The 21,551-nt window shown below is 42.6% G+C and overlaps 1 protein-coding gene across 2 annotated transcripts; it reads left to right on the plus strand.

Moving 5' to 3' along the window:
- Window positions 1-18,109: 18,109 nt before the first annotated feature.
- On the plus strand, window positions 18,110-21,106 carry CITED2 (Cbp/p300 interacting transactivator with Glu/Asp rich carboxy-terminal domain 2). 2 transcript variants are annotated; one of them, XM_027454431.3, is made up of 2 exons: window positions 18,110-18,403; window positions 19,064-21,106. In XM_027454431.3, the coding sequence occupies exon 2, from the start codon at window positions 19,071-19,073 to the stop codon at window positions 19,803-19,805; it is 735 nt and encodes a 244-aa protein (XP_027310232.1). In that variant the 5' UTR covers window positions 18,110-18,403; window positions 19,064-19,070; the 3' UTR covers window positions 19,806-21,106. The 2 variants fall into 2 exon arrangements, with proteins under 2 accessions (XP_027310232.1, XP_038033382.1); XM_038177454.2 differs by lacking the exon at window positions 18,110-18,403 and adding an exon at window positions 18,411-18,876.
- The last annotated feature ends 445 nt before the right edge of the window (window positions 21,107-21,551 follow it).

The following is a 21,551-nucleotide window of genomic DNA, read 5'->3' on the forward strand; positions in this document are numbered from 1 at the left end:
TTTCCAACTTAGATGTGCCCTGCATCCAGCCCCTCATCTGACCATTAGCTCAAGCTTCTCAGGTATCTCTAATTCAGTATTATCACAGATGGAGAGGAGACGCTCTTTTTGTTAACTAGGGAAAATATATTTATGGCTTTGGGATTTAAAGCTAATTCTTTATCTCACCACCCTAAACATATCAAAAAGCAGCACAGATCAAAGAACAAGAGCTTTGCACTGTTCTGTATAGGAAACAGGAGAACATGCACATTTTGTTCCAGCGGGAGCTCTAGACGGTCTCTAAGGTGTGGCACCATGACGAGCATTTTGCTATGAGCTAATGATGAGGTTTTAAAAGCATAAATCTACTGAAAGGAAAGGTTACAAATGCTAAGTTGCTATTTTTCAGCTTTTTGGACATCTAGAATCAGCTTAAGAAAGGATCTGTAATAAAAGCAGCACACTCTCCCTCAGCTGACTATAATTTTAAATGGCTCACTAAAATATAACAAGAAAAAAAGAAAAAAAAAAAAAACAAAAAAACTTAATACCAAAAATGCTATTCCTAGAATTACATTGGAGTGCTGTGACATTACAATATAAATTATATCCTCACAGGAGTATTAGAAAAATGGGTAATTAAAAATGCCAATTTATACATACATGAAACACATTTTTATTGCTAAAATGAAGTACTTATTATAGAAACCAATTATTAAGCTATATCACGCTTTAGATTTTATGAACTAAACCTACAAACGACTTGGGTGCCTAACTCCATCTTTAGGTATCTCACATTAACATTTCAGCATTACCTCAATCCACAAATCCCTTCCAACTGCTGCTTAAATTTGAGGGGAGAGTAGGATATCAACAGGTATCCACAGGCCAGATTGTGAAACTGCTCAAAGCCCTACTTCATGCTTAATCCTTGCTGGAAAACTCACTTTCAACATTTTGGGGGAAACTAAGAGGGAGCAGCAGGGTCAAGGCACACATCTGTCAGGATTAGGGCACTTGAGTGTATATTGGGAAATACACTCTGAAACTCCTCTCTGCCTGATTCATTGAATGAACTTGAACCCATTCTCCTGCTTCTCTGGGAAGTGGCCAAATGTCAAAGCTATTCAGTGTTTTGAGAAAATCTGTCTCAATCTGTCCTGCTATAGCCATTCCACTTTGTATAAACATTTGTACAGTTATTGGAACACATGTGAATCTGGGTCTCCCATATGACCACTTTAACCAGCAGGTTAGTCTCACAAGCTCCTTTTCCCAGTGAAGAAGAATAGCTTCAGTAGAAGATACTTGCCCAAAAATACACCACAGCCTCAGATATTGGAAATCAGTGTTCATATGTTGTTCCAAATCAGACCAAATACAAATCTGAATATTGGCCTGCATTTTGTGTCCTCCGTCACAAAATAAAACAAATTTTAAAATTAAAAATAACATAATAATATAAACAATATAAGCCTGTGATGCACTATCTTTCAAGGCATTTCATATTGTTTCATGAGAAATTATATACTAGAGTGAGCTCCAGTCAAAGTTTTGAGTAGGAAAAGCAAATCATTCAGGCAGCATACAACCTGGACCCTACCAATCCAACCAGACATAGAAGCAGGGCAGTGATTTCTTGGTCTGAGCACCAAAAGGCAGGGAGAAGGGGGCAGAGTAGTATTGGTCGCACCCAGAGCGAGCTAAGTGTGGGTAATGAGCTCTCCACAAAATGGTACACAGAAGAGCTTGAATAAAAGAATGCAAGAGCCAGCTTGGGAGACAGCTCAGGTATTTAAAAATATTCCCTTAGCACACCAACCCACCTCCAGATTGATTCTGCTTCCTATCAGCCCCGGCTTAAGAGACTCTCATGATGGTAACAAGAAGACGTTATCCTGGACTACATTGAACCATCCCAATCTTTAAAAGCTGTCTAGATAAGCATTTGTCAGCAGCCTTAGACTAGAAATACTTTGCTTTAAATCAAGAAAATTTAACCCAAGCTTGCCCTGAGCAAAATAAGCCATTTAGTGACAAAGGGTTAGGCTCTGTGAGCTTATCCTTTCCCAAGATAAAGGAATAAATCTACTTCCTCACACCTCTAGCCAACACAGATAGCTGCACAGATAGCCAACACTAGACACCTGCAAGTGTCTAGTAAAACACCTAATACAAAGCCTAACGCTGAACATAACTGGCAGCAACAGTAAGAGATGCCCATTTTAGCGATCCACTCTCATGTTCATGGTACTGGGTACTGTTGACGATGGAAGGTGGGTGGGTGGGTGTGGGTGTGTGTACCTGGCAGTGAAAAATGAAGTCATTCTCAAATATCTATTCATTCCCTGCCAAGAGAGTATTATTATCCACATAGAAAAGACAGGCAATTACTCATTTGCTCTGAGGTCTCTCTTGTGTAGAGCACTATTCTGTGACCACCCTCACATTAAATTTGGGCTTGTCTACACATGGAGTTGTTCCTGATTAATTGTTCTTGATTAATGTCATGTGTGGCCAGAGCATTCACATGTGGCATTAATCAGAAATAGCTTTATGTGTAGACAAGCCCTTATTCACACTAGTAGTCCTAACAAGATCAGCAGGAATGGCCCATGCCTGGCACCTCTTGAGGCAGATACTTCTAATGTAACATAATGTAACACGGTCCTCAGTCCTTGGCTCCAGCCGCGAAACAGCCTCAGAACATATACCTAACCCAATGTGAAGCAGAGTCCTAGGTACTTTTCTTAAGCCGATGGCAGTTGCCTTTTACATAATGCTGTGAGCAGATGCTCAATTTGGAGACAAGTGTGTGAATGTTCTCTAATTGCTCTCTTCTGATGTACATCCCTGCCCTCAAAGAACTGGAGGGCTCAAATGACTCAGTTCCAAGCCTGTTCAAGCTTTGATGATTTTGCTCAGAGAGCAAAGAAAGGGGGAGGGAGGTGAGCTCACTCAGCTGACTGCCTAAAGCAGACTGAGGGAGCTTTTTCCTCACTACCAACCTACAAACTCATTTATTCCTAAATAGCCACTGAATCTTCCATGTTCCTTCCTTCTCTGCCCTGGTTTTTTGTTCTTGTTCTCTCCAGTTCTTTTTTTCCCACATGTTTCTGATGCATGGAGACAAACTTGTTCCTCAGCAAGTTTGTTTTGTTTTGTTTTGTTTTCCAACCTGGTTCAATTACATATTGTATTACAGAGCGCCCAACTGTTATTACTCCAAGTGCCACAATTCAAAAGTACTTTCTTGAACAATTATTTACTGTTTTGTTTTTGTTTTTGGTCTGCTGGGCACCTACATTCAGTTCTGGCAGTGAACAGAATTTAAAGAATAATTCTCAGCAGAACTTATTAAACCAATGTCATCTGAGCACTCCAGTTTTCTTATTTATATACTCAAAACTAAAGTAGTACTTAAATTTACTAGCTGAGATAAAACACATTTATTTCGATGGAGACTCTATTTTGTGAATGTTTATTTTCCTAGTTCTATCCTAAAATGTTTCTATCTTTATGATGACTCAAAAACTGAACATTAATTTATACAAAATAATAATAATAATAATAACAACAATAATAATAATAGTAAAGGGAACAGTTCAGTAAATAGAAATTGCCGTGCTATGACCTACATTTTCTTCCTTTTTGTAAATCTTGTTTGTAAAGTTTTGAGGTCTGAGGTTTTCTGGAGGCTTAGGGTGCAAAAGGGAGTTTAACTGCCTGTTTATTTCATAGTGTAAATGATACGTCTGTGTGTTAGATGTGACTTTGGAATTCTCTTTTAACAGTATATCACTTGTGTTAGACCAGGTGTTGACTGGTCAAATTACAGGAACATGAAGTATAATTTGTACTTGTCACGCAGGCAGCCCTTTCTTAAAGACATTAAGTACTATCTTTTTCACCTGATTCACTGAAAAAAAGATCTAAATGTGTGGTGGGCAGTTACACCCTCCCAATGTGCCTCCACCCCCATCGTCCCGTGGATGGTGCTTTGTTATCTGAGCACTGGAATCATGATGGACCCAGCTGGAAAATAAAGCAATGTGGGAGGAGTAGAGCTCTTAGAAACCATTCCTGGTTTTGTAAATAGGAAAAAGCAATTTTAATTTGAGATGATGTAGTTTCCAAGTGATTAAGCCAGAGAGAAAGATGACTTATTCTTCCAGTGGAATTGGAAGAGGCACGTAGTGAGTCCCTAATCCAAATAAGGGTTCAGCCGGCCAGCCAGCCAGAGGTGCCAAAATTATATTATTTAAGTCTTAGACTATGTTTATCATTAGCCAGTAATTTGATAGCTGCAGATCAGTTGATCAAAGTTGTTGGTAGTTAGGCCTCCTATATCTGCAATTCAAGCAGTCTGGGGGACTTACTTCAGACTAGGCTTAGTCCTGTCCCCCGAACAGAGTGTGCATCCCCCCCACAGCTGATTAAATGTTATTCAAAGAACCAGTCACAGGCTTGGCTGTCAAAGTGTTGCTGGTGTACAAGCAGAGCAAATGTGGTTTAGTTTCTCTGAGAGGAAGTAAAATTTAGTTAGCACATACCAAAAACACTTTACAAACTAAACAAGAGCATGGTAAGCAGAGACAACTGGGGAATTAACTTCAAAACCGCATCACTGCTCCAGCCTGGAACACTATACACAGCCTCAGGCACCTAAAAAAAATCTTGATTTCCAAAGCAGCAAAGTACCAACAGTACCCATGGACTGTTTGTCTTAAGAAATAAATATGTAACATTAAACTACATAAAAAGGCCAATTAATTAATATATATATATATAGAGAGAGAGAAAAGCCTTGTACATTCTTTCTAATGTCTCATATGACAAATTACTGAATTAAAAAGTTCCGAAGAAGTGTTTAGAGCAAGGGACTGGAGGCCAAATATTTAGGCCAAAAGCTACAAAGGTCTAAGGGAGCCAGCAGCTGTCTAGATGGCGAGCTCACACGGAAATCACTCATTCTCAGTGAGATGCCTAAATAAATTTGTGCCTATTTCCTTTTCCACCAAACAAAGTAGGGCAAATAATTGCAAATTTTCTGGGGTTAGATTAATGGTTCTCCACTTAGGCATTTGTATAATCATTTTGTACTTCATCACTTCAAATGCTAAAACAACTGAGAGACTTTCAGACTGTAGATAAATTAATACTACACATACTTTTTGTTTGTTATTCAGTGGATGCTGCATAATTTTTGCAACTATTGCTCTTGCGCAACCCCTATTTCGGGCAATGTGTGCTTGTGTAGGAAGAAATGCTGTAGAAGCAGTCCCCATAATGCACTTATTGACAAGATTAATACTCAGTTTTCCTTCAAAGTCATTACAAGCTGCATCACCATTCCAGTGTTCTTAGATAGATTCTTTACATTTCTCAATATGGTGTTAACGAGAAGTTTTAAAACCTTATAAAACAAAAACTTGACTTTATTAAAAAATAAATAAATAAATCCCTTCCTCTCTCCCATATGTAGGACATTCCTCTTGGTGATATCTACCGTATTACAGAACAATTTCCCAATTTAAATCAAAATCAACAAAATTTATAAAATTAGATTGGAAAAACAGTAGAGAACATGTTAAAGTGTCGAGAATCGTCAGGCATAAACAGTGCAGATACACTGCTGAATGACCTAACTTGTCATTTGCATCTTGAATGTCTACGATATAATCTTCACTCCACATTGCAATTATTAGAGAAATAAATTAATTTATTGGCTTCAAGGATGTTGTGAGAGGAATAGAGGTGTGAAAAGAAGAAATCAAATTTTATAGAACCATTATTACAAAAATAATTCAGAAAATAAAAATCCTATGTGTAAGAAGAGGGTAAAGGGTTATGGAAGAGAACTGAATTACTGCAGTCAGTTAAAGAAAAAAAGTTTGTATTGCTAGAAGAGGGGCAATAAATTCCATTCCAGCTGGTTTGTTCTGTTTCACTGATCTTTGCCATTTGTTTTTATATTTACTGTTCCATACAGCAATTAGGAATTCTTAGCAGGCCTTGTAAGCAGTAGAAATTTAAATTAGATTACAAAAAGAACCTCAAAAGCAAAGCAAGATTTTAAATATACCATTGAAACCAACTGCAAAATTCTTTTATCACAAGGGGGAAAACTAATGCTTTTTAAGAATGCCTTAAAATGAACCCAAAGGAGTATCACTTATTTTCAGCATGTCAGATTTGTCAGGTCTTGACTGAGGTTAACATGAAAGCAAATGTAAAAAGTTTTAAAACTTTTTGTTCACCAGACTAGAACACCATGAACCAAAAGCTTTGGGAAAACAAGTTGATACCAACAGTACCAGCCGCTGAGTATATGCCCAAAGCATATACTGTTGAGGGAACAGAATGAGGAAATGCTGCTTCTCTTCTTTATGCTACCTGGAATAATGAAAAGGGTGTCAGGGTATGTTTTACTTGATGGGATCTGCATCCTGTAATGCAGCTGCTCCACTTCATTTAAGCCAGCAAAATAGGTGATCCAACCTTCTCTCAAGCCACCAGACTTCCATTTCCCTCCCGCCCTTGGAGGCACAATGGTCACATCTTGACTAGAATCACAGCTGTGCTTGCATATTTAAACCTCTTATCTTCTGCTAGAAAAAGCCAACAAGTAGTAAACAAAACAACCTTCAAAACTGCAATGTCTGCCAATTGGGGCACAGTGGCCTTGTCTATATAAGTTTTTTTTCTAGCATCTCTCAGGACTGACAAGGCCAGCCTAACCCCATCTGTATCAGCAGTGCTTGGGAGTACAGCTTTGGATGAAGTTCCCTAGCTGCCCGTATTTTAAACACTGCCATTGAGACTTCATGGCCTGACACTGAAGTGCTAAATTTGCTAAGGTCAAAAAAAAAAAAAAAAAAAGACACTAAAAAATCCAACACTACCACCAGTAAAAAGAAAGTAAAAATCTCTTAGGGAAGATTAAGCTTGTCGCCTAATTTTAAAGCACCTTTTCTTTCCAGTTGCTATTCTACTTCCAATGGATTGTCACAGGTCTATACTACTTTCTGCCATTATTTTTTGCACTGGGTGATCATTTGAGCCCTCCTTCCTCTTTTTAAAGTAATTTTCCATTCTCTATACCTATGAAGAAGAGTTTGGGAAAAAAAAAAATCGTGCCGCTCCTCTTACACAAACCTGTCGATTTGGTGATCCTGACTCCTGGCTTTGGGAGCAAAATAATGATCCTGCATTCATTTTGAATAAAACCAGTGTGAAACAGGATCATAACAGTGAGGCCCCAAGAGGAGGTTTTGGCTTTGCATTACATTTTACCCTCACGGCCCTTGGTGGAACACCTGGCCTGATGGGGGTCTGCAATAACCCTGGGGCTGCAGGCCCAGCCTGGCCCTACCTGGGGTCAGTCCAGCCCTTTTCCCTCTCCCCACAAGGCCCCTGCAGGCCCTTGACATGCCTCCCCTGCCCTCCAGGCCACAGCAGCACAGTGAGGGGCAGAGGGAGGCAAGCAGGTAGGCGGTGGGCCGCTGAGGGGACCAGGACAAAGGGCTGGAGGTGACAGTGCCCCACAGGGAGTGATAGCTGCTGAGTGGCCTGCATCAGAATTAGCTGTACAAGCACGGGACCCCTGGGTTAAAAGTGAACCCTCAGCCAGCCCCAAACTGGGATGTGAGTACTTGGATATATCCTTGCTGAGAAAGCCTAATTTCTCAATTTTATTTTATTCCTGATACTCTCAAGTGGCTGAGAGAATTGCTTCTGAAGAGATTTTTACTCACACAGAAGCAATCAGGGCTTTGGGTGAATTTAGTTTACAAAGCAGCTCCCCTTCGCAGCAGGACTGCAGTAAAATGTTCCTGAAGCTCACCTGCCTTGGCAGGACACTGGAAAAACAACACCCTTGGCAATGAAAGCCTCTGGGTCAACCAAGAGTTTGTAAAACCAAAGAAGGTTTTAGTCAATGACCTTTGGATTTTGGAGCAACTTTGTGAAGTGATAGCAAAATGTGAGATAATGAGTAATCAAAGGAAGTTATTTAAACAGACAAAGGCTTTCAATAAAGACCTTTCACAGAGAACTACCAAAGAAAGCTAGTTTACAGGAGCAGAAGAGGTAACATCCTGCCAGTGGTGGATGCAAATCTAGCACACGGGGGCAGAGTAGGTATAATTGTTCAGTCCTCTTCAAAAACCTCAGTAGTGGGGTACCCCATGGATCAATACTAACCATGGTGTTTTGCAACACACTTCGTGAGGACTTACCAGAGAGGTTAGATATGTAGGTATGGCAGGCAAGATGAGGCTGGTGGATGGCAATGCACCTGAGAAAGTCTTGACAAAGCCAAATTATCGAGGAATGCCATGGCAGATGGGATGTAGTGTAGATAAGTGCAGAGTAACATGCCATGGAAGGCATGATTTAAACAACTTGTATACACAGATGGGTTCTGAATTAATTGTAACCTTTCAACAAAAAGATTGAGGCATCAGTGCAGACAGCTTAATGAAGATATCTGCTCAGTGTGCTGCAATAGTCAAACCCAGAAAATAAGCTGTAATAAAAAGTAAATAAATAAATAAAAATAAAAGACAGAAAAAGACAGAAAATACTGTAATGTGATTATGTAAAGCAATGATAGAAAGTTTCTTTTAAGTACTCTTAGAAGGATGAAGAAGAGAAACATGCCTACAAAATAAACCAAATGACCTTGCAGAGGTCAGTCCTTACAAGTGCTATATTATCTCCCCTGTTACTGACTACTGGGCATCTTAGGCTCTCAGCATCTTTACACAGCAGAATCATAATTTTTGAAGAAAGAGTACAAGAAAGTTTATACAGTGAGGGATGGAACAGACATAGCATATATCTTGTTCAATAGTAATAAAACATTCAAAAGGACATAGTTTATCAATGCAACATATAACTAATCTGTGGAAAACTAGTCATAAACTGTTACTACGGGAAAGAGCCTAGTTTACCACTGAAATATGGAGACACATACATTAAAAAAAAAAAAAAAAAAAGGCAGGAAATAGTCTTTCAGCTGATGTAAATTGAGTCAGTCCATCAACTGCTGTAATCAGCAGAACTGATTATACAAGCCAGGGAGGTACCATTTCATCTGTTGTTATAAAGAAAATAAAAATGACAAGAACCTTCATCTTACAATGTTCAAAACTCGACAAGGTTAAGACAGAAATCCCTCAGATTTACATCTCTATCAGTGGTGATATAACTAGCTACTCACATTGTATTGTAGGTTTGTCTTCTCTGTTGTATGGCCATGAAGGAATCCTTCCCCAAATTATAGTATCGTTCAGTGCCTGATGCATTATGAGATCTTTAGAAGACATTAGTGTTGGCACTGCTAGTAGGCAGATACTGAACTTACTGTACCAGCAGCTTTTTCTGTGCTGTGAGTACCTATCTTCAGGCAAAATATGTGTGACTGAATTTCAGATATCCTTTTAGCTATATGTTCTCTCTGAAATCAAATTCCCTTGTGCTGTGCTAACAAAAACTGAGCCAGGGATAGCTAGCCATAATACATGAGCAGCAATGAACCTAATATTACAGTTAAAAATAGCATTAATCAGAGCTATACAATCAATTTAAGCCAGTATTAGTCACAGAGCTGTTTGTTTTATTCCACAAGCGACATAAATATTCTCAAGCAATCAAGTAGCCTTGAGATTTATACACTGAAGACAATGAATGAAACATTCATAAAACATTATAAACTGGCAGGAGTTTTATCCTCAAATATGAGGACTTCCAGAAAATCTGTAAATGAAAATGCAGAGTAGTGATTATTTCTCAGGCTCTTGGAGGAGTATAAGCTATATGTATACAGTTAGTAGTCTTCCTGCCCTGACATGGGACTGGTAAGTAGAGGTGTGAAGAGCAGGCAATTTCAGGAGGTAGAAGGGTAGGCCAGCCTCATACTTTGAGGAAATATTTCACCAAAGATCTTGAGAACTTCAGACATACATAAAACACATATTCTGTCACTGCACACCTTCCAAAATAGAGAAACTATAGGATATTTGTTTTATTGTATGTGAAGTTATAGTCAGGGAAAGTGGATTTAACATTTGCTGCATGAATGGAAATTGGTTATTGGGGTGTCGGAGTCTGGAGGGAAGAAAGAGGTTGTGGACACAGTTATGTAAAGAAGTTATCAAAGGTTACAACTTCACAATCATGGATAATATGTTGTTGAACTTCTGCAACTTTCTGGGTGAGAAGGTTTTTGGGGTGAAGGTGTTGCATGTAGCTGCAGGAAAGGGGCTATTCTGAAGGAAAATTGCTGTGATCTTCCTGGGCAAGAGCTATGAGGATTGAAAGTCTGCAGGGATAATTCACCCTGGAGCAGAAAGGAAGCAAAAGCCTCCACAGAGTCTTGCAGGGATAATCAGTAAGAGGTGCTAGGAACAGAGTATTTAGGACACAGGGAAGGCCAAGAAGAGTGGAGAGCATTTTGTCCTGCTGCTTGAGCAGGAGTGAGTCCTGCAAGGAACTGTAGCCAAGAGGTTTTTGGAAAAGAACTTTAGTGTGATATACAAAGCGGCCAGGTGGACCTTGCCTCCACTGAAGCTTATGATGATAATAACTTTCTACTGACATTAAGGTTGCCAGACTCATGATCCAAAATAAAAGCAGCAAAACAGGATAGCTTTACAATCTTTGACATCAAATATCCATGGCCACAGTAATAATATTCACACGTTCGCACCAAGAAGATCTCCACTAGGCATTTTCTAGGAGGGGAGTCTTATTTTTTTCCATTTTATAGAAAGACAAAATAGGGTGTGTTTGAGACTTTCACAAGGAGAAAGGAATTTAGGTGCTTAAGACTGAATTTCATTACACTGCTGTAATTGGGAAGGTGGAGGAGAGGGGAGGAGAACAAATACCCTGGTCTGTTGGTGAAACCACTAAACAGGCTGCTAAAGGTCTTCTTTTCCTTTCTGATTACATATCAGCATTTGAATCCATCAGCTTCTCCTTTAAAAGGAAAAGACTGTGTGCTCAATTCTAGAGTAATTAGGTAGTTGGTATTATGCACTGGAGCTGTAAAGTGCTAATTTATGTAAAAGGCAACTAGTAGCATTATTAGTGCTTGAGTATGATATCATCAGGCTGACGCACAAAAACAGCAAAGTGTGAAAAATCCTGTACATCTGCTGTGCCTTCCTAAAAACATCCTAAAGCCAAATTAATCAGTATAAAAAATCAGTGTATCATAAATTTGCAGAAGCCATGAAGATATGCCTGATAAGAAAAGAAGGTTAATCTCTGAGATTCCAAGTAAGCAGCTATGAAACTTGGATTTTGACTAATTTGGGGAAATATAGACTATTTTGAAATGTTTACATTTATTTTGTTGATATTTCATTGTTTTCCAGGCTTTCAGCTGACTTACACTGTACACATTTCAGAGCAAAACTTGAAAGGTACTGAAATTGGGTCTGTTGCTTCTGAATCCCACAGCCCACGAAACAGCCACTTGCACAAGTGGAAACAGCCCTGGCTGGTGCCAACCAAAATGAAAGGCTGAGGGAAAACAGGAAGTAATCCGCATAGAAAGCGTGTAACTAATCTTGAGAGGAATAGCAGCGAGCCTTGTCTGCAGCAAGCATTCAGGAAGGGAGAAGCCTAGATAGGCATCTTCTACACTGAGAATGGCCTGTCTGAGCAAGATTAACCCTTGCCACAGAGAACAGAGATAAGATATCACTGTTCCAGAGAAAGACAATGTGAAGTACTGGATTGAGATGAGACCCAAGTTGATATATAAAGACTAAAAATAGAGGTTTGGGTTACAGGTTTTCAACTAACGTAATGCAGTGTAAATCCACTGAAAAGATGGGTCATACTGGAATGATTCATGGATCCCTCATGCTTGTAAAAGGAAACGAATCTAGAGAAGGTATACACGAATAAAGTTGCCTAAAATGCTGAATGAGATGAGGTTTACTGCTTATAAATTCTCCTGAACCACTGCATATTCTTAAAGGCCTGGAATGAATGCTGTTGCCATTACCACATAGTACACACATTACAATTATTTAATTTAGGAGAAAAACATAATCAAATCAAAGGAGAAAATGTAACTGAAACTGCAACTGTCTGCTGACTATGTGCTACACGTGACCAACACCACAGCTGCTTGTAACCCTTTATTGTCATGGGGAGGATTAAACTTCCCTATTTATTTAAATAAAATTAAAAATGTCAAGGATGCTGGAGAAGCCTTAGTGACCACTGCGATTATACTATAGAATTACTTGCTACATACTACAATGCTGCTTTAACACATATTTGTTTGCTGTGTACTGAGCTCTTGTAGAGTCCCATGGGAGTCAGTATTTCTCCTGTGATTTTAGAAAGATTCTCTTGCATATGATACCATGAGGCCCATTAAGCATTCCTAAAGTATGTGCTTACCCAAATCTAAATTGATGTTCAGTATAGTAACAGAACATTTGTCTTATATAAACATTATGTTAATTCTACTAACATTTTCTTCATTTCAGAAATATTGAAAGTGTAAAGGGAAAATGTAGACTTAGAATAAAGGCAATAAAATAATGCAATTAGATTTTAGATTGGATAGTATTAAATTCCAGGCCAGAGACACACAGATCAGTGCCTCATGCATACTGTTGTGCTGTAAAGATGCAACCACCTGGAAATCCAGCCCCAAGTACAAACCATCACTGTCTTTAAGTTGCATCAATTTGGTCAGTTGGTGGTATGAGAAGTTATATTTTGTCAGCTTTACTCATACTGAGAAGTGTCTTACTTCCTGCATAGACTCACTGATTTTAAACACGGTATTTCTATGCAGATGCAAGAAAGTAAAGGAACTGTGAGAAATGTTCTGCCTAAAAAATGTTGCTGTTGATCTGCCTAAAAAAATGTGTAAAAATGTATCCTGGACTGGGACCTATATTTGTAATCATAAACTTTTTTTTTTTTTGTAAAATTCCAATTCATTCTAATAATAAACTTCAATTATTCAGTGGACTTCAAATAAATTACTTGTCAACTATGAGTTCAATTAATTACAGAATGTACGCAGTGAACACTTTAGGTGTAATCATCCAGGTCTAATACATACTTAAAAGTATGTACTCTGCTTTCTAATAATTTTTAATTAAATAAAATATTTCATTCTATCTAAACATTTTTAAAAGCCTTTGTTGACCCAAAACAGTATTATTATTAGTTGGCTCAGTCACCAATGGAACAAATGGAACAAGATTATGTGTCTACAGCCTTGCTGGGGACTGCTTTTAATCTCTGTGCTTAATTTGAACCTGGTATCATTTGGTTTACTACAGAAGCTACTGCCACATTTCCAAAGGTACATGAACGTTTTCCTTTTGTTATTTCTGTTATTTGGTTATTTCTATTATTTTTATTATTTTTTTTTATTTTCCGCTGATACCCAAAAGAAAAGAGTAGCAAAAAAAGTCCATGTTGGGGTTCTGTGTGACAGAACAGAATGAAGTGATTCTTGATCAGTGATAGATGTATTTATGTGTTTATTTTTTGTATTCTCTTGGATTCTCTTGGACCTCTTCATGAAATAATGTTCTTAGTAAGTATTCCTATGTTTTACAGAATTTTGTTTTCAAAGAAAATACCTTGCAATAAAATTACACTTATGGACGAGCCTCAGCAGTGATTACACAGTCTTGAAGCACTGTACTGAGAGGGCGTAACAGTAAAACAACAGAGCCTATCACCAAGACTTTCTCACATGAATAAAACAACTTGGATGCAAGGTGCAAAGCCACATTCATTGTCACCAATATAAAATATACCAGCATATTACTATCTTGAGCCATCTAAACAAACAGGAAATGGTGAGTGGAGAGAGAGCAACACAATTTGCATAGCCCATATTCCTTTATTTAGAACACCGCTTTGATGACTGCATCTTCAGTTCCTGGCACACAAACATGGGATGCGAGCCCATGAAACCCTCTAATGTACTCCCAAATGGCTCAGCAAGTTCCTTGCTCCATGTAATTCTTTGCTTTTCATAAGGATTTGTTGCTAACAAACAGGCTGGTAACCACTGTTCTCAGCAGAGTAACCTCTTCTAATCAGCACAGTGATCGATTACCTCGTGAAGCCTAGCAAAGAGAAAATGAGCCCTGTGCTGACTAATGGAGAGCACATGCTCTGCTCCTCCCTACCCTGCCACCCACCTTCCCACACTAGCCAGCTGTGGGGAGGATGACACAAATTTTCTGTTGCTTTGACATCATTCCAGTAATTCCTTCTAACATAAGTCACCATCAGTGGGGTCATTACAGGTACATCACCTCACCAAACTGCAGCCTTCCCAAGAAGAAAAGGCTGCTAGAATAGGAGGGCTTATGCTGAGCTATGTAGAACGCCTGGCTGGTGCCTGGAATCAGCACTGGGAATTGTGATGGCTTTAGGAAGCTCGTACTGAATGAATTTAACTGAGTTAATACTATGTCTTCTACCATAGTCTTGACTTTGGTGCTTGACAAACAGCAGAACTTGCCAAGGTCATTCCTTCCCACCTGGATACTTGGAGGATCTCATGCCCAGGCCCATAGCTAACCCCGTGTCTGCCCTTCCCCCCAAAACCATTTAAGAAGAATAGGTCTCTCAGTAAAGCATGTCAGAAAAAGGAACCCGCCTCCTAGTCAAAAACCCTGTGTTTTCACCCCACAGACAATAAACCCACTGTTCTCCTGACAAAGGCAACTCCAGGGGAGAAAAAAAAACGCATTTTGAGAGACTGAAACAGATTTCTGTGCTTCCTGGGTGCCCATCTGGAAGAAACTTGTCAAGTTCATTGTTTTTCCTAGGGATGGGCAGTGAAACACAGCAGGCACCCAGCCTTGGAGCTGGTAGGGCAAGGAGCTGGGACCCTGCTGTGCCACAGTTGCCCCAGGGAAGGGCGGGATTGAAGGAAGCAGTGACGAGGTCAGAAGTAAGAGCAGCCAGAAAATCATGGCTTGTCATCTCAATAGAATAGCTTAATCATTTCTACAGAAGGGGCATTTCTTCCAGGATATCATTCTAATATAAAATTTCCTATCAGATAACCCTAGCAGATGTCATGAACTAGGTTTTCCTGACTGCTTTGTGTCAGCGTGGGAGGGAACACACAGAAACTCACATCCAGGGGTGATGTGGGAGAAACAAGTCACAGAGAGTTACAGATTATATTTTCAGAGTTGCAAACAACAACCTAGAGATCCAAATCCTTCCAGAGCTCATTGCTCTGTATTCCCAGTTCCAGTGACAGATCCCTAGAACCACAAGTATTCAGTTGACTTGAACATTTCCAGTGAATACCTGGAAAAACACCATCTGGGATTCTCCTTTATGATTTTCCTTTCTGTTCCACCACGCGCTGCAGGCCTGGAAGGAGTGAACTGGGCCACATCCGGAATCCATCAATTCCTGTGTGACCTTCTCATCTAAAATGTTAACACCCAACTGAGGATCCATCTTTTCCTCATTTTTCCATTGCTGTGTTTGATAGTTCTCAGGGATTCTTCCTAAATGCGCATAGAAGCTGCATTTTGCTTTCAACTGCATTCTGTGTCTTCACTGAGCATCAGTGTGAACTGTCTGCTTTCATTCCCACCCCTGGCCACCTCCAGAATTTTCCTGATACGCACTGCCCTGCTTTCTTGTTGTTTGCCTGAAGAACCAACTCAGTTGTGCAGATGACTCTGTGGACTATGGATGACAATATTGCTTTAAATAACTGTGGCTCAGGTCGGGAGTGGCAAACAGAGGAGATTCAGAGCTTGCTACCAGCTCCGTGGTGATGGGCTCATGCTTTGTCCTGCATTCCCTTAGCCGCCTGTCACCAAGTGATTTCCTGAATGGCTGTCACCAGCCATTTCCTGGAAAGTAACCAATTGATTGTGTTCCCATTTTGCTATGGCCATAAAGCCTGTAACAATGAAAAACTTGGCTCATCTTGCACCACTGTGCTGAGCCTTATCTGGACCACATTGCAACCCCCAAATGAAGAAAGCTCCATCCTGCCTGCTTCTTTGCATACGGGCTGTAAATACCTGGAGATATGTTTTATATGAGTGAGGTGCCATGGAGGCTGTGACATGCATACTATTGCTTCTGGCAGTCTCTTGCCAATTCTCCATAACTCACTTTGGCATCTGATACCACCTTCCAACATCTGAAAGCTGAAAATAGGAAATGGCATTTGCAGGGCTGTGATATGATGTGTGCCTGGCTTTAAAAAGGATCTCAAACTCAAAGCATGGGAGAGCAAAAAGGCATACCAATATCACCATGGATATGTGACATTAAACAAACCACTTGTCATGATACACAGCTGACTACTTGCCAAATGGAACGGGATCTTCTTATTATTCATTGTTTTGTCCTGTAAAACCTACAAAACATTGAGAAAGAAAAATCTCCAGAAAGGTAGTGTCACTCTTCCGACCACCCCTAGCCAGACTGCAGGCCCTGGTTCAGTAGGTGCCTTCCCAAAAGTGTACTTACAGGCATCAGAAGACCAAAACATGAAATCGTGGTGGGCATCGTATGTAATCCCTGCAGGAAACAGAGCTGCAGAATGAAGTCACTTCCTTGAGGTAACTCTGATACTTGCAAAGCTGCCTGTCCTCCAAAGGTTCTAATTCCACCCTTACCGTACCTCACAGCTGGGAGCTCAGTGGGGTGTTTTTCTGGTATCTTGCATGCATGAGGATTGTAGCAGCCATGCAGGGGATTGTCCCTCTCCTCTCCTCCATCACACCTCTCTGCACTCAGGAACCCAGCTCTGCCTCCACCACAGTGGACATGAGCTGGAGTTACCCCTCCTTTTGGTTTCACCTCCGTAATTCACTGTGGCCAGGTAAGGGCCCAAAAGGGGGCAAAAGGGCTGCCGTGTGGCCAGCATCTCCAAGGATCCCCTTTGCCCTTACTGATGTCTCCCCCCAGAAACTCTGTGCATGTCCTCCACTGCTGTGTCCTTGCACAGCACGTGGAGGGGAAGAAACTCCAGCTCAGCCTTCATGCTGCCTGCTTTGACCTCTAAAGACGAGCCTCGTGTCCGGGGAGGGTGTCCTGCCTACCGCTTCCCCGTCCTTTTTCGTTTGGCAGAGGACAAACGAAAAAGGGGGAAAGCAGAGAGGGGGAAAGCCAGATGAAGATGCTATTGAAAATAGGACAACACCCAGCTCATCCCTGCAGCAGGCCTCCCCCCATCTTCTCGGATACTTCAGCACAGCCGCCCTTGAGAGGAGCTGGTGGCCTTGGGGCGAGAGGCGCATGGTGCAGGAGCGCTGATGGCGGGGGCATTTGGGACACGCGTGTCCCTGGTGGGGCTGCACAGGGCAAGTCCTGCCACAGCATTGCGGGGCACCACATAGGTGGCAGGGCCGTGCCCAGCCAGGACGAGCACGTTTACAAAGCCCTTCCCCACGGTCTGTATTATCTCATTTTTCCTGCCAACGCAAGGAAACAATTCACAAGAAGAAGCCTCACAAAGCCGACCACAGCCCGCACACCTGGGGCGGCCGCTAAATTGCGGCCCAAAGCCGGGAGAGGAGGCAGGCAGGGCCGGAGGGGCTGCGTGTGCCCGCACCCCCTCGCCTCCCGCATGCGGCGCCCGCGGCTGTGGAAAAAGGTGGATCTCGGATCTCGCCGCCGGGAGAGGGGCCGGCCCCGGGGAGCACCCACGGGGGTCCGTGGGGTCCCACGGCGCTGGGGCCGGGCACCTGGAGGCCGGGATGCCGCCGGGAGCGGGGGCAGCGCCGGGCGCGGGGAGCCCCGCGGGGGCGCCCGGCCCCACGCGTGTCCGCGGCCGGGGGTGGCCGTGAGCGGAGCGGGGCCGGCGGGCAGCGCCCTGCGCCGGGGCTGCGCTCCGGGCCGCGGAGCCCCGCTTTGTTCCCGGGGGGAGGCGCCGAGAGGGGCGAGGGCGACCCGCAGGCACACACGTGTGGCCCAGGCGAGGAGGAGCGGGGCCCTTTGGATGCCGTCCAGCCCCGCCTGGCCCCTTCCTGAGCCTCCCCGTGTGCGTGTGTGTGTGTGTGTGTGTGTGTGTGTGTGTGTGTGTGCCCTGCGAGTGTGTGTGTGCTGGGTGTTGTTTCTTTTTTTTTTTTTTTTTTCCCTCGCTTGCTCCAGGTTTTACTTCTGGTTGCCTGTAAGGGTTTTGCTCCTCCCTTCTGAAATCCTATATTAGCTGTGGCCAAAGCTGGGTAAGAAACACAGCTCATTGTTGGCAAGTGCCGATGAGCCTCGCCGAGGAGTGAAAAACAGCTTTGGGGCTGCGGCAGCGATAATATCACCATCACGTAAGCGCCGAGGAGAGAGCCAGGGAAGCCCTCTCTATGCTGGGTGACTTTTACTGACTGATTTCACCGCCACCTTTGAAGCAAAAGAAGAAAGAAGCCGGGAGGTGAGTGCGGAGGTTGTGTAGCTGGTGCTGTGTGTCCCTTTTGTGTGCAACAGGAAAACGGGGACCGGTTAAATACCCGAGGAAAGGTGTTTCTCGGCTGCCTGGCTCAATCTCCTTATCCGTGCATTCTGGTATTTTTATTTTTTTTTTTTTTAAATCGGGACTTAATTGCAAAAGTTGCTGCCAGCGGCTAGGTGGGACTTCCTAATTCTTTGCTGGTTGCCTGCAAGTTAGCAAGAGTGCCTTTTAAAAACGCTGCCTTCGCTGACAAATCCGGGGGGCTCGGCAGCGTTTTGGACGTGGCCGGGAGGAGGCGGCTGTTGCCGTATGCAACACTTCCCGCTGATAGGTATGCACAAGTTGAAGTGGGAAGGCGTGCTGCTGGCTGGATGAGCCGAGGGGACCGGGCTTTTCGTGCCGCGGGCTCCTCTTCCTTTTTCGTTTCTCCCTTTGTGCTCCACGGCGGAGTCGCGGTAGGAGGTTTTTTTTTTTTTTTTTTTTTTTTTTCTCTCCCTCCCGCCCCCCCTCCCCAAAGCGAGGACGGCGGCACCGGCGCGGTCGCTTCTGCCAGGGCCAAGCGAGCCGCAGCGGGGCCGAGAGCGGGCGGCTGGATGTCCGAGGGGGCGCTTTCCTTAACCCGCTCGCTCGCTAACTTTCCAGGTGGGCGATGGCAGAGCACATGATGGCCATGAACCACGGGCGATTCCCCGACGGCTCCGGCGGGCTCCACCACCACCCTGCGCACCGGCTGGGCATGGGGCAGTTTCCCACCCCCCATCACCACCAGCAGCAGCAGCACCAGCAGCAGCAGCAGCAACAGCAGCAGCCGCACGCCTTCAGCGCCCTGATGGGCGACCATATACATTACGGAGCGGGGAATATGAACGCGAGCGGCGGGGTCCGGCACGCCATGGGGCCGGGCGGCGTGGCCGGGGGGCACCCTGCCGGCAGCATGCCGCCCCCCGCCCGCTTCAGCGGCTCCCAATTCCTGGCCCCCCCCGTGGGCAGCCCGGGAGGGCAGCTGAGCGCCAGCATGCAGCTCCAGAAGCTGAACAACCAGTACTTCAGCCACCACCCGTACCCCCACAGCCACTACATGCCGGACTTGCACCCCGGCAGCCACCAGCTGAATGGCAGCAGCCAGCATTTCAGGGACTGCAACCCCAAGCACGGCGGCAGCGGCAGCGGCTTGCCGCCCGCCGTCCCCCACGTCCCCGCGGCGATGCTGCCGCCCAATGTCATAGACACTGACTTCATCGACGAGGAGGTCCTCATGTCCTTAGTCATCGAGATGGGGCTGGATCGCATCAAGGAGCTCCCCGAGCTGTGGTTGGGACAGAACGAGTTTGACTTCATGACAGACTTCGTTTGCAAACAGCAGCCCAGCAGGGTGAGCTGCTGATTCATTTAAAACAAACAAAGGACTTTCTATCGGTGTGAATGAAAACATTCCCCTAGACGCGGTGTCTCACTTTTCAGTGCTTGAAAAGGTGAGAATCTGGAAAGCAAGAGTAAACTATGCGCTTGTATAAATTCTTTTTTTTTTGTTTTGTTTTTCTTTTAATTGCTGCCACTTTTTTTTTTTTTTGTAGCTTTGACATTCACGTCCCCTCCCATAGTAATAATTTCTAGCGAACTCTGCCTTTTTACGTTGTTCGCCCCCTCCCCTCCTCTCTCTTTATTTCCTCGCAGTAACATGCCCATAATTCCCACAGTGCTGAACTGTTAGATATTAATCTTGGCAAATTGCTTAATCTTGTGGATTTTGCAAACGATGATTTCCAATGACTTGAACTGCATTCAAATTCTGAGTGAACAGGGAAAAAAATCACATTAGTTGGTTGCATGAACTTTGAAGGGCAGATTCTACTGCACAAATGCTGCCATCTTGCTTAATTTTTAACTATGCATTGCAGTGCAGACTAATAATTTTCTTTTTTTTCCAAATATGCTCAACTGGAAGCTTAACAGATGTGGGCCAAACCTTTCCAGATCAGGAAAAGTAATACTGTTACTTAAAAGTCTGCTACCCATTCCCCCTCCCCCATATGTACAGACAATAATATGGTGTGGATGGAATGCTGACTAGTGGCAAACATTTCACAGGTCTTTTTTTTTTTTTTTAGTTAGGTTTATTTTGTTTCTGTCTTCAGCATTTTGACACTGTGCTAATATAGTTTATTCAGTACATGAAAAGATACTACTGTGTTGAAAGCTTTTCAGGAAATTTTGACAGTATTTTTGTACAAAACATTTTTTTGAGAAAATATTGTTAATTTATTCTATTTTAATTTGCCAATGTCAATAAAAAGTTAAGAAATGCTTTAGTTTTTCTAGAAGTCATTTACCAGTATTTTTCTTCAAAATTCTCCCCACTGTCCCTGGTAAGTAGAGCATCTATCTGTACTACCATGTCGGTGTTCAAAAAGACATTCCAACATATATATACTACACCCATATATATGTCATGGTGAACTCGGTAGGTGAGCGGGATTTAAACATACTTACAGCATAAAGCCTCATACGTAACATTGTAATATGCCTGTCAGTGTGGTTTTATGAAATTTAAAGTTGCTGAGGTGCAACTTTTTTGTGACTTGCCAACATACTTGCTTTAAATGTAGTTGTCCAGAGTTATGATGCATAAAGTATTTATTATATTTATCTATTAAACTTGTAATTTTATAAATCCGCTTTCATTTATATAGTAGATTTTGTTCTTTTGTATATTTATTATCTCACCTGGAAGAACTATTTAAAGAAAATGAGTGTTTAATATATAGTAAGTATCTGTAACTTGGGAAAAGAGGGTGGTGGGCTTCCTCCTTTCTCTCTCCCCTGAGATAGTTAGCACAGAAGAGTGCAATCCAGATCTGCATCGCATCAGGACTACGTGTCATTTCTAGTGACTTAGGTGAAGGAGGCAGTAGCTAGCACATCTTCCTAGAAGTATTCCACCATTGGACATCTCTAAAACCTTTCTCTGAGAAATTGCTACCAACTAACAGCACTGAGACAAATTTATAAATGTCTACTTTGAATATTTGGGGAAAAAAAAAAAAAAAGGCCTGTTATTATAAGGCAATTGACATCTTGTTCCTTAAGTGCCAACTGTTGCAGCCTTCTGGCCCCACTCAGTCCTTGGCAA

This window comes from Anas platyrhynchos, chromosome 3 (assembly GCF_047663525.1).
Source record: "Anas platyrhynchos isolate ZD024472 breed Pekin duck chromosome 3, IASCAAS_PekinDuck_T2T, whole genome shotgun sequence".
In the NCBI taxonomy this organism is placed as follows: Eukaryota; Metazoa; Chordata; class Aves; order Anseriformes; family Anatidae; genus Anas; species Anas platyrhynchos.

What these genes read in the sequence shown, in the direction of transcription:
- CITED2 (XM_027454431.3), top strand. Translation starts at nt 19,071, where the DNA reads ATGGCAGAGCACATGATGGCCATGAACCACGGGCGATTCCCCGACGGC.